We start from the raw sequence: 14,197 nt of genomic DNA on the forward strand, positions 1-14,197 counted from the left end.
TGGGAAACGGTGAGGAGTGTGTCACTTCTACAATCACACGCACACACACTAGAAACTATAATTTGTGTTAATGCCCTGCTGAGGTCTCTTTCCTGGACCTTCTGGCAGATTTAACTTTATTGACTTTGGACAGAGCAGTCAATGTTTTCAAGAGACTCGCTACAGATGAGATTTCCCTGTTTAATTCATTTTACTCACTGGGAATCAAATGAGTGTGGTTTTCTGTGTATATAAATGAAAGGCTAAAGTAGTTCTTAGTATTCTCATCAAGCACTCATTTCAACATTATACAGAGATAGCAGTATATAGGATTTTTCAGATAATCAAGGTATTTACAAATACAGTGTTAATTTTGACGGCAAATTTTGATGTAGTTTTAGTCTTAGTCATTTGACTAAAATTCCATTTTAGTTTTAGTCTTCTGAATCATTTTAGTTTTAGTCAAGTTTTAGTCGACTAAATCTATTCTATATTTAGTTGACTAAAAGATATTTGTTTTATTTTAAGAGTATTTCAATTAAATATTGGATACATTTATTTATGCAAATTTTTCTAACTTTAAATTGAATAAAACAGTCTAATTAAAATATGGTATAAAGCTTTTCCAAAAAAGACCAAACATTAGATATGCATTGTTTATTTAGATCATAAGTAATATGTAAAATTATGTGTCGGCAAGAATAGTAGACTACTGAAAATATAAGACTTTGCAATTATTTAGCAAACCCTTACACGACTTCTCTATTAACCAGTCTGTTGAACAGTTTCATACAATTACAAGCAGGTGCCAGATTAACACCAAAACCGGGAGGAACTGAATATGTTCTTTAAATATTGTTACTGCTCATTTTTAAATACCTCATTTAAGAGTTTTACACTGTACTATAATATAGAATATCTGTAACTCTCTTATAACTTAAATACATAAATGCTTTTGCCGATTTTAGGATAACTCTAAATTAGATGAAGGAGTGACCTCAATTTAGGAAATTTAGGACACACATGCATAAATTTGCATTAAACACTCATTTAACAGTTTACATGTGTCTGTTGCTGCGTTACAAATGCACACTGAAAATTTCACTATACATGTTAAACTAAGAAAACATACAGATAAACAGACCTAATGCCTCTTTGGGATGACACAATAAATTGAGAGAATATATCTACTGAGTATATATACACTCACCGGCCACTTTATTAGGTACACCTGTCCAACTGCACAATAACGCAAATTTCTAATCAGCCAATCCCATGGCAGCAACTCAATGCATTTAGGCATGTAGACATGGTCAAGAAAATCTGCTGTAGTTTAAACCGAGCATCAGAATGGGAAAGAAAGGTGATTTAAGTGACTCTGAACATGGCATGGTGGTTGGTGCCAGATGGACTGGTCTGAGTATTTCAGAAACCCGGGTGCCACTCCTAATTTGTTTTTCTCTGAACTAGACTTACATATAAAGAGTCCTTTTTGAAATGACACACACACAAAACTATGCATTAGAATTAGCATTTAAGTCACTAGGATGCATTTAAACATTTTTGTCAGGTTTAACTACCATCTGGGGGAAATGTTTTGCAATATATTTGTTATATTTTTACCCTAAGTGTTGCCTGCTGAATAGCTTCTGGAATTCATCCTACACACAAAATACACACACACACGCACGCACATGGACACATATGCATACATACACACAACCACCCACTGGCCTTCGTCTGTCAAATTGATGGCTTTATGAAAATGCGGTGAGTCTGGCTCTATGGGAAACTCTCAGAGCTTGAATAATGTTTCCTTCTTGCTGAATGAACTTAAATTGAGTTCCTATTTGCCTCGGAGCCACATGGAATCCATAAGGGTCCACATGGAAACTCTGCCCGCAAAACTGTATTTCCACCGATTTCCAAAACACCCGTCCTTTACAAAGTCATTCATCTCAGTATACTCTCAGCTCCGTCTAACACATTCGATCACGTTTAAATGCCTTCTGCAGAAATCAACACACCCCTCAGATGTTTAATGTCACATCTGATTGACAGACAAAAAATCTCATATTGCTATTGTCATTCTATTTGTATGAATTATTGCTCTACATCTGTAACTCTGCCTGTTTCTCTTACTAACTCGCACGCCAGAAAACCTTATACGTGGATGACAGATGACCAGTATATATATACAAACACTCAAGTTCTCTCTCTCAATATGCACGCAGCAGAAACACAGTATTTGGACAGTGAATCCAAATAAATAAAAGCGTCTGAGTGTTCCTGTGTGGTTTTAGGAGTGTTTTTCATGTCATCTCATAGACAGAGCTGATGAAAAGACCATATGAAAAAACCATTTCAGCGGCCGATTGCTATCATATGTAAGTGTACGTGTGTGCCACTGGTGCAGAAGGCTTTATGACGCAAATTTAATTTAATAAAAAAGTACTCAAATAACTGCTGACAAACGAGACATGACTGTGAGAAATGGACTTCATGCTTTGAAGCAATGATTTGGATTGCAGATGTTCATGAAGCTGTTCTGTGAATGTATAGAATATGTAGTAGAGGGATAATCTATGAACTGCATTACTGAAAATTCGCTCAATTGGTTGTAATAATAATCAGATTGTATAATCTGAAATAAGCTTAGTCTATTGGCAGTTTATTCTTGGCACATTAATGCACAAATATGTGATCATGAGCATGCATAAATGACTTGGCCAATCTGGATGTACATTCATTGCCATTATCAGTTTTAAATATCAAAAAAAGTATGCTGCTAAATGAAGAAATTTATAGTCAGTAAAGTCATGTTTTCTTTGTCTTTGCACCGAGAGTGCCGCTGATATTGCTGACGGGCCTGTGGCTGATGAATGATTGTGTGTGTCTGTGCGTCTGTGTGTTATGTGTAAGTGGAGACAGGTGTTCTGTGAGTGGAAACCTAAAACTGTCCCTCCGGCACCAGGTGTTTTTTTATGCATCGTACTGTGTTACGCACACACGTATATGTGGATGTAAATTGTCTTTCTATAGCCTTCCTTATTTCCTTTATTCTCTAAAATCATTTCAGTAAGTTTTACTTCCTTTATTTCATTTTAAATACATAAATCTTCCAAACATAAAATGTTTTTGCATCTTATTTTTTGTGCTGCACAGAAAAAAGAAAATCATGCAGGTTTGAAATGACTAGAAAATGGTAGAAAATGGTAATGTCTAGATAGGATGCAGCTGTGGATACGCACATCCATATTGCATCATTTTTGTAACACTGTATATTAGGGGTGTAACGATACACTCAGCTCACGATACGATGTGTATTATGATATAATGTTCACGATTCAATATGTATCACGATATTTGGAATAAAAAATGAAAATTTAACTGAAATGCAAATTTTACCAAGTAAACTATTTTTTTATGTATTTCTTTTGTTTCAACTTGTTAAACTGATCCTTCTTTAAGAAAATAAATTAAACAGGCCTGTCTCTGAAAAATAAAACAATTAAAAAACTTCTCAAAAAATATTATTGAAATGACAGTGAAATGAATTATCTCTAAATATATTTATGGATAGTCAGAACAAAGGTTTAAATGCTAAAACGGCTTGCCATACGCGCGCGTCTATTATCCGCCCTCTGTAGTAACAGCTCACGGTCAGCTCACGTCATGTGTGATTTTGCGGCCGCCAATACATCATTAAATGAAGACAGAATGATGTTTTAGGGTGAATTGTACCTTATAAATACAGTATGTGACTCTTTCAACACCATTAGGAGGTATCCATGTCGCTGTGCAAAGTATGTAAATCACTGTGAAGACTTTATAACTTAGGATGTTTGACCCAGTATGCGTGTCAAAAAGCGGACGAGTCTAAAGCAATGACTGTACAACCAAAATGTTGACAGACGTCTGATTTTGAGAGGATGGGCCATCCTCTATTTCAGCTCCACTCATCTTGGTCTGCTAACATTACTGCTGCTGCACTCTGAACTCACGTGCGACAGCAGGTGGAACGTAGCTCACGTGCAAACAGCTCAACTAATAAGAGAAAACGGACTTCATATCGTAATCAAATCGTCATAACGCCACGATGCATATTGATACATTTTTGCATCGCAATAAATCGTACAACGATAAATCGTTACACCCCTACTGTATAGGCTACTAATAATAAATATTATTACATTATTGTGACGGTTGGGTTTAGGGTTGGCATGGAGGTAGGCCTTAATACAATACAATTTAATGGGTAATTTAATAAATAACATAAAAATAACATGTACAACTATTGTTTTACATTACTGTGATGGTTGGGTTTAGGTATGGGGTAGGGGTAGACGTTAATAAAATACAATAAATGGGAAATGTATTAAAGAATATAAATAGTTCTTGTTAACTTTACTATTCTTGTTAACATGACCGGATCTGATCTAGCAACAACCAAATGAAACTAAATGAAACATCTCTTTAAATCCAAAATTTGGTATGCATAAGACCAGGTTACATCTGTCACATTTGTGTGTTTGGCATTGCATTGATGTTTTATTACGTTAAGTTTTTCATTGTACACTTTCATCATTTTGATCAACACAAAGTTATCTTCATCCACAGTTTGAACACTCAAAAGCACATTAAAGCAGTGCTTAATCTAGAAGAATAAATAACATTCAAACTAGATAACAAAAATTAAATGACAAGTTTTGGATGATATAAAACAGAAATGGAATATTACACAACTTCCACATTCAGACCACCTCTTTCCTCATTTAATCATCTTAAACCATACCAAACTCGAAGTCTACCTTTCCAGGTTCGATCAGAAATTGTACTACTTTGGGGTATAACATTTTAGTGATATTGATTTTATTGGTAGATGAAAGAAAATTTAGTGAAGTCATAAAAGCCTCATAAAAGTCTCAGGAGGACCATTTTAGACACTTCAGACCCAATTTAGCTTCAATAAACTATATCAAACAAATTATTTCCCCAGGTAGCCACTTAGAGCTTGTGAGATTACTCAAAAACCTTTAACCTCAGGAAAATATATGTAATTGCAGTGTAGTATATTTTCTGCAACTGTTGTTAGTGATTGAATTAACACGTTTGTTTAACCATTGAGACTCTCTTTTTAATATTAGTCAAATTAATGGAAGGTGTATATATACAGTTGAAGTCAGAATTATTAGCCCCCCTGTTTATTTTTCCCCAATTTCTGTTTAACAGAGAGCAGATTTTTTCAACACATTTCTAAACACAATAGTTTTAATAACTCACCTCTAATAACTGATTTATGTTATATTTTCCATGATGACAGTGAATAATATTTGACTATAAATTTTTCAAGACACTTTTATACAGCTTAAAGTGACGTTTAAAGGCTTAACTATGGTAATTAGTTTAATTAAGCAAGTTAGGGTAATTAGGCAAACTATTGTATAATGATGGTTTGTTCTATAGACTATCGGAAAAAAAAATAGCTTAAAGGGGCTAATGGTTTTGACCTTAAAATGTTGTTAAAAAATTAATAACTGATTTTATTCTAGCCAAAATAAAACATATAAGACTTTCTCCAGAGGAAAAAATATTATCAGACATACTGTTAAAATTTCCTGAATCTGTTAAACATAATTTGGGAATTATTTACAAAAGAAAAAAAAATCAAAGGGGGGCTAATAATTCTTATGTATGTAGTCTATTATTCTCATTATTAGTTTCATTTGCCATCTTCATTTCTCACAGTTGCTTACACATTGTTCTGTGAAACATACAAGATTTTTTGAGAAATGTAAGTGTCTGTTTGCTTTTACTATGGAAGTCAATGGAACATAAATATACACTCTGTAAAAAATAAAGTTGAGTAAACTTAAAATTTGAAAGCAACTGGCTGCAAAGAAATTTGAGTTTAGTGGTTGAAATTGTGGCAAATATTTTTTTTTTAAGTTGACTGAAAAGGCTGGTTTAAGTCAAGTATACTTTATGGAATAATTTGGCACAACTTACAACAACCATTGAAGCTAAATAAACTCAAAATTTCTTCGCAGTCGATTGCTTTAAAATTGTAATTTAACTCAACTTTTTATTTTTACAGTGGTATATGCTCAAGTTAAGAAATCAAAATTCAAAGTCTCCTCAACTGGATTTTTTTTTCATTGAACAAACTGTTCCAAACAAGCAGTTAAATAATTTTTATTATTGTTATTCAACTCAGCTAAATTCAAAAATATGTCCACCTAACTTACATTTTTAATCTGAGTTGACAATTTGCACATTGGATGTTTTACAGTGCAGTTTTGATATGGCAGAATTTAATTTTTGTGTGAAACATTTAGAACATATAAGGCACATACTGTTTTTGCATTAGCCCTCACAATACCAAAGATAAATGTTATTTATTTTGCTTTCCCTGTCCTTCAGGTTTACCTGTGAGGCTGGTGGGCGGAGAGAATGAGAGAGAGGGGCGTGTAGAGATCCTGGTGGGTGGCCAGTGGGGGACGGTGTGCGATGATGGATGGACGGATCGGGACGCAGAAGTGGTGTGCAGACAGCTGGGTTACAGGTGACTCCAGTATTTCACCTAATGAGCATTAAATGTTCTGTCATTTCATTATAATTAGACAGTTTCTAATTGTATTTGACTCAAAGATGTAAAGCTGGTAAAACAAAGATAATATAATATAATATAATATAATATAATATAATATAATATAATATAATATAATATAATATAATATAATATAATATAATATAATATAATATAATATAATATAATATAACATAATAATTATTAATATAATTTAATTTTGGGGCCAAGCAGTGGCGCAGTAGGTAGTGCTGTCACCTCACTGCAAGAAGGTCGCTGGTTCGAGCCTCGGCTCAGTTGGTGTTTCTGTGTGGAGTTTGCATGTTCTCCCTGCGTTCGCGTGGGTTTCCTCCGGGTGCTCCAGTTTCCCCCACAGTCCAAAGACATGCGGTACAGGTGAATTGGGTAGGCTAAATTGTCTGTAGTGTTGGAGTGTGTGTGTGTGAATGTGTGTGTGTGTGTGTGTGTGGTTGTTTCGCAGAGATGGGTTGCGGCTGGAAAGGCATCCGCTGCGTAAAAACTTGCTGGATAAGTTGGCGGTTCATTATGCTGTGGCGACCCCGGATTAATAAAGGGACTAAGCCGACAAGAAAATTAATGAGTGAATGATAATTTAATTTTATTCATTCATTCATTTTCTTGTCGGCTTAGTCCCTTTATTAATCCGGGGTCACCACAGCGGAATGAACCGCCAACTTATCCAGCAAGTTTTTTTTTACGCAGCGGATGCCCTTCCAGCCGCAACCCATCTGGGAAACATTCACACACACACACTCATAAAGATTAATCAGATTATTTATTATAGCCTCCAGAATCTGTCCATTTTGGTGTCTGCGTGAATTGTAGCTGTTTTTGTAGCCTGTGGCTTTAAATGAAAATGAGTGGCTTCTCACCGTCCACCATTTCACGTGCATGTCTGCTTCTCATCATGTGTTACGTCAGATAAACAGCAGTCAGTGATGGAAACAGACATGGATGAAGCTGAAATAAGGTCACTAGTAAAAATACCAAGTAATTCTATTTGATGTATTTGTGGTGGAGTTTATTCAAGCCTTTCTGAAATGATGATGAGTCATACACAAATGTCATTTGCAGTACACACACACAGACATATTAGCGTTTACTGACACCATGCAGCCGTGGTGATTATAGCAGATAAGGATATTGATTTTAATGTCTTCATTACAAACATGGATTATTTTAAAAAAGTTTTAAAACTTATAAAAATCACAAAGAGATGGAACAAGTGTTTTAATCCAAGTTTATTTGCAATTTTTTTTTTCTGTGGACATATGTATACATGTTATTATAGAAATGGAACAAAATGGAGTCTGTCAATCAGTTTGGTGGGAGTGGAAAACCGCACTCCTGTGTCACGTTGCGGTGAGCCTAAAATTTACTGGGATTTGGATCCTGTTTTAATGTCAAGAAATTATTTTGTTTTTTGCTTTTATATCACTCCAATATGACTGTGGACACACTACCTACACACAGTTCTGTCCAAACAGCTTACAAAAGTTGATTTTCATCATAGGTGCCCTTTAAAGATATTGAAACACAAGGCAACATAGTCTTCCTTGTTTTCATCTCAATGTAAAGCAAATCTGAAAAAAAATCCTGTGTCCATCAAGTTGTTAGAGTGGCTGACTGTAGTATTGGTATTCTAGTAACCAACAGTAAACAATAGTTTTTCATTTGCATCACTCATTTCTCATCTGATACTTCAAAATGCACATTGACACAGGGTAATGGAAACTCAGCTAATGACAACACTTCAACTGTTTTTTTTTGCCACACGTATTTACAGAATTATCCACCTTTAAAAATGACTACATGAGTTGTTTTTTTAAGTAGGTTATTATAACCTATGGCCAAGTGTGGGATCAAACTCATGATTGCTGCTATATATTGCAAAGCTCTATTTGAGCTAGGTCCAGATCTATTTCAGTTTGCTTCTTTTTTTTTTGGAAGTAAAAATGATTTTTATTAGTTCCGTTCTGAATGGTTATTGTTATTGTTCAGCTCAGATTACAACACTGAGAAGACTGTCAGATTTACACACGCTAATGTGATCAACACCTTCCCTTATGCTCACCTCCTAAGGGGGGTCAGAGGTCAGGTTATGACACTGTAACTGATGCTTATATCTGATGAGCTCAGTTCTCTCAGCTGGAGCTGGCGATGTTTCTCACTTGTGTTATGTTAGATATGCTGTGCTTGTCATTGTATGTGTGTGTGTGCTACGATATATGTTCCTCTTGAGTGAATACACCCAGAACTCACACAGATCTTTCATTGTGTCATTGTTTAAGCTAACGTTCTTGAAGTATTGAGCTTAGTAAATGTACCTTGCTATACTTCAGGATTATCATTAAACTTAAATCAAATCACTTTTGTAGTCACATCCTCAGCAGCACATGTAACTTACTAAGATGAGTGAAAAGCTCAGGTGCTGACTCCAGACAGTGCAAAATACAGACAGTGCAAGATACGACAACATACTTCAAAAAACAAAACAATATACTATTAGCAATGTTGACAGTAGTACGCAAAATCCAATAAATATGTGAAAGACAATAAATATGTCAAGAAAAACACACATTACACACATGTAGGCTCCATTGACTGTAAAAGATATGGATGTAGTATCCGTGACTTCACCCATAGGTTTCTGAAGAGCGCAAATGAAGCTAAAAGTCACCGTGGCCAACTGTTGCCATTTTGTTCGCTCGTCATCGCACCAACCAGGGGTAACCAAACAAGGGAAAAAAGGCGAAGTGTCAGTGTAGTTACAGAAACCTGCTAGCATTTTGCTTATACAGGCTTTTCTTTGAGAGAAACCCTTAATACTTCTCCTAACCTTTGACTTTTTTTGTGTTCTGACCACATGTGCTTGGTTATATACTATATCAATAAGATGTTTAGTCTTTTAAAAACCCTGCTGTAATACATTGAGCCACTAAGCATTGTTCATATGACGTTTTTCTACAGGAGGAAAATGCGAATAACTCCCAAATACTTTAAATACAGTATGTGTTGGTATATGCAAGGCTATTTATGAAATCCAGGCACAACACTGTATGAAAACGTTTCAATTAATTGTAGGAAATTGTAGGAAATAATTCCAAAAAAATAGACTGTATAAAGCCACATAAAACAAAAAAAAAAATATGATGCATATGCCGAGTTCAGCGGCTAATCAGCTGAAATCATCTGAGGTGACATGATGGTGACCAGCTGTCACTTAACAGGCCACACCCTTAATTAAACAGACAAACATGTTTTTATCATCTGTAAAATATGAGACACTGCTCGCTGCAGAGCCATTTGAGCTCCAGCTCCCTTGTTGTGCCCAAGTGGCTCTGAAGTGAGCACCACTTGTAAAATTAGCCAATTTAGCATTGCAGTCAGAGAACATCTGGATTTCCTGAAGCCAGCCAGCAAAAGCCAGTCGTTGAATTGCCGTTTCAGTTACTTCCGTATTGCCTTCACGAGGGAGAGCGAGATGTTGCCGCTTGGTAGGCACAGATAGATAAGTACACAATCAAAAATATATAGTTTAACTGTTGGTGGAAAATTATTGTAGGCAATATTGTTTTAATTAAGGATTTGGCTAAAATGTTGTGCATGCTACATCTTGATGGTATGCAGTGAGGGGTATGGAAAGAGTTCATGTGAGGTGTGTCAAGTGTTTATCTGAAATACGTTTTTCAGGCTGATGATTAAGAATATTAATAATATTATTAGTTAATTTGTGCTGTTATGGCAACAACAGTGGTGTTTTATGTAAGGGATAATGTACGTACAATCTAGCAGGTTGTACTTGGAGAATAGATCCCGACAGGCTTATTACATGGCTTCATGCTATAAATGTTCAACTTAGCACATTAGACATAAAACACTGATCTAAGCTGTAATAATTACTAATTCTTTTATTAAGCGTAAAGCTTCATTGACCAATCAGAATCAAGTGTTCCAGAGAGCTGCGCACTTAATTCACACAATTATTTTTAATTTACACAATTTTACACAGTATAATTTAGTAGTATTCTTATTTTTGCACTTTTTAAAAAATTTTGTTTAGCTTTAATTTGTATTTATAAAAGTTTTTTTAAGTCATTTTAGTAATTCTAGTACATCTTTAAATTTTCAACATAACATTTATATTTATAATAACCATTTAAAAATTTTATTTCAGATTTAAATTTTTAATTAACAGTACACATTTCCCTGTCATTCTTTTTGCAGTGGGCTGGCTAAAGCTCGTGTAATGGCATATTTCGGAGAAGGCGAAGGTCCTATCCACATTGACAATGTAAAGTGTACAGGCGGGGAGCATTCCCTGACTGACTGTATCAAACAGCCATTCGGGACACACAACTGTCGCCATAGTGAGGATGCCGGTGTTATTTGTAACTATGGGTTACAGCAGGATTCTCCTGGGGTCAAAGGTGGGACATTCTCCTGTTTTTTTCTCATTGCTGCTGCATCCAAAATATGTCACATTGGGATATTTAGCAAAACCTCTATGAAAGTATTTCTGTTATGGAACATTAACAGGAATAGTTTACCAGAATAGACTACTCACCAATTACTCATCCTCAGGCTGTTCCAGATCCATTCATATATGAGTTAAATGTTAAATGGTTTGTCTACGTTTGAGAAAAAAGACATTTTGAGCAACTGTTGGTAACTCCTTGACTAGTATTTAATTTCATATAGAGGAAGTCAGTGGCTACTTTAAATTTACAATTACCAACTTTCTTCAAAATATCTTCTCTTTTGTGTTCCAAAGAGAAAAGAAACTCATGTTTGTAGCAACTTGAGGACGAGTAAATGACACGTTTTTATCTTTAGGTAAACTACACTATTAATGCAGCTTTTTTTTATTCAATGAATTTTTCAAGCTTTACTAATGAAAATAAAAAGACATAATAGTGTCAAGGAGTTGCTGTGGGGACAGGGTTTATTATTAGCATTTACTTATCTATAGTATACACTCACTGGACACTTTATTAGGGACAGCTTACTAGTACTGGGTTGGACCCCCTTTTGCCTTCAGTACTGCCTTAAACCTTCGTGGCATAGATTCAATAAGGCACTGGAAATATTCCTCAGAGATTATGGTCCATATTGACATGATAGCATCACTCAGTTGCTGCAGAATTGTCGGCTGCACATTCATGATGCTAATCTCCCGTTCCACCACATACCAAAGATGCTACAGTGAACTCATTGTCATGTTCAAGAGACCAGTCTAAGATGATTTGCGCTTTATGACATGGGGTGTTATCCTGCTGAAAGTAGCCATCAAAAGATGGGTACACTGTGGTCATAAAGGGATGGACATGGTCAGCAACAATGCTCAAGTAGGCTGTGGCATTACTCAATGCTCAATTGGTACTAATGGGCCCAAAGTGCCAAGAAAATATACAATGTGCCAAGAAAATATCCCCCACACCATTACACCACCACCACAAGCCTGATCGTTGGTACAAGGCAGGATGGATCCATGCTTTCATGTTGTTGACGAAAAATTCTGACTCTACCATCTGAATGTCGCAGCAGAAATCGAGACTCATCAGACCAGGCAATGTTTTTCCAATCTTTTATTGTCTAATTTCAATGAGCCTGTGCGAACTGTAGCCTCAGTTTCCTGTTATTAGCTGACAGGAATGGCACCTGGTGTGGTCTTCTGCTGCTGTAGCCCATTGGCCTCAATGTTTGACATGTTGTGGATTCAGAGATGCTCTTCTGCATACCTCAATTGTAACGAGTGGTTAATTGAGTTAATCTTGCCTTTCCATCAGTTGGAACCAGGCTGGCCATTTTCCTCAGACCTCTGGCATCAACTAGGCATTTGCATCCAAAGAACTGCCGCTCACTGGATATTTCCTCTTTTTCTCTGTAAACCCTAGAGCTAGTTGTGCATGAAAATCCCAGTAGATCAGCTGTTTCTGAAATACTCAGACCAGCCCATCTCGCATTAATAATTATGCTACGTTCAAAGTCACCTAAATTACCTTTCTTCCCTATTCTGATGCTCGGATTGAACTGCAGCAGATCTTCTTGACCATGCCTACATGCCTAAATGCATTGAGATGCTGCCATGTGATTGGCTGATCAGAAATTTGCATAAACAAGCAGTTGGATCTAATAATGTGGCCGGTGAATGTATATTTATGTAGGTTTACATGCATTTTTGCAACCTTTTGTATACATAGCATTTTAGTACTGCACATTTTAGTACTATTCTTAGCATTTTATTACTAAATGTACTGTATCTGTTTCTGTAAGGCACATCACATACTTGTAATTTACAAGATTGTATAAAACACTGACTTGGTGTAATGTACATGCTGCGGCAGCAGGTAAATGTGCAGAGTGTTTTGTTTATATTCTGATCTGTAAAAAAAAGCCATCTAAGAAAAGAAAGATGGAACCCATTACCTGAGAAGATCTATAGTTGTTGTAGAGTTGGAGTAAAGTGTGTGTGTGTGTTATGTCTACTCTAAAGGATGTGGTTTGGCTCAGCATGATCACTGGCACTTACTATAGACTTTTTGTGCTGAATTATTCACTTAGACTTCTTTCTGCTTTATTTTTCTTATAAATCTAATGTGTAATGCATGTTAATCCAGCCTGCTTTCTTCATTAAACCCAGATGACACATAAGCAAAACACATTTTTGTGTAATCACCTGTAGGTGTTGTACTGTATATACTTAGGTTCTGTCAAAAATCTGATATATGGCCATATATAAACATACAGTATATATAAAATTCTAGATAATAAGTTTGGGGTCAGTTTTTTTCACGTTTTTTTTAAAGAAAAAATATTTTGTTTATCAAGGCGGCATTTATTAAACGTAAAATATTTTACAGTTTTTAGATATTTATTACAATTTTAAATAACTGCTTTCTTACTGTATGTCGTTTCAAATGAAATTGTTGCTTCAGTGATTCTTGCTTTTATTACTATTACCAATAATACCAGTTAATATTAGAGTGATTTCTGAAGGATCATGTGACTTTGAAGACTGGAGTAATGAAGCTTAAAATTCATCTTTAAAATCACTGGAATATAAGATTAAATTAAATGTCAAACTACTTTTGAACAGTTTTTATAGTGCAATAACATTTCACAGTTTTACAATTTGTACTGTATTTTTGATAAAAATAAATGCAGCCTTGTTAGCAGGAAAAGCTTATTTTAAAACATTTAAAAATCCTACTGACCTCAAACTTCTGACCAGTAGTGTATATCTGCATGTTCGTAAATGTAAAGCTTGGGGAAAAATATACATAGACAACCATTTTGACAATATTTAAAATATGCAGCATGTTGCATATATGTTTTTTTGTGATTTGCATATATTGCCATGTATCTTATGTTTGTATTTACCCCAAAATCAAAAAGACAAAAAACAACAACAACATTACACCTATTATTTTCATAAAGATTAATGATTTTCTGTTGTCATTTTTATTGTACTCTCTAAAAATATGTGTAATGTATTTTCTAAAATACAAGTTGCATTTTAAGCTATATATATATATATATATATATATATATATATATATATATATATATATATATATATATATATATATATATATATATATTTAA

General features: G+C 34.9%; 1 protein-coding gene across 3 annotated transcripts in view; it reads left to right on the forward strand.

The window, feature by feature from the left end:
• The window catches only part of prss12 (serine protease 12), a 75,640-nt gene that overhangs the window by 31,961 nt on the left and 29,482 nt on the right, over positions 1-14,197 (forward strand). For 2 of the 3 annotated variants that reach the window (XM_073950650.1, XM_073950642.1), the window contains exons 8-9: positions 6,403-6,544; positions 10,817-11,019. In XM_073950650.1, coding sequence (XP_073806751.1) covers positions 6,403-6,544; positions 10,817-11,019 — 345 coding nt within the window. Of the gene's footprint in view, positions 1-6,402; positions 6,545-10,816; positions 14,113-14,197 lie in introns of all 3 variants that reach the window. The other variant, XR_012406014.1, reaches the window with a different exon arrangement.

The sequence above is a fragment of the Danio rerio genome, chromosome 1 (genome assembly GCF_049306965.1).
Source record: "Danio rerio strain Tuebingen ecotype United States chromosome 1, GRCz12tu, whole genome shotgun sequence".
In the NCBI taxonomy this organism is placed as follows: Eukaryota; Metazoa; Chordata; class Actinopteri; order Cypriniformes; family Danionidae; genus Danio; species Danio rerio.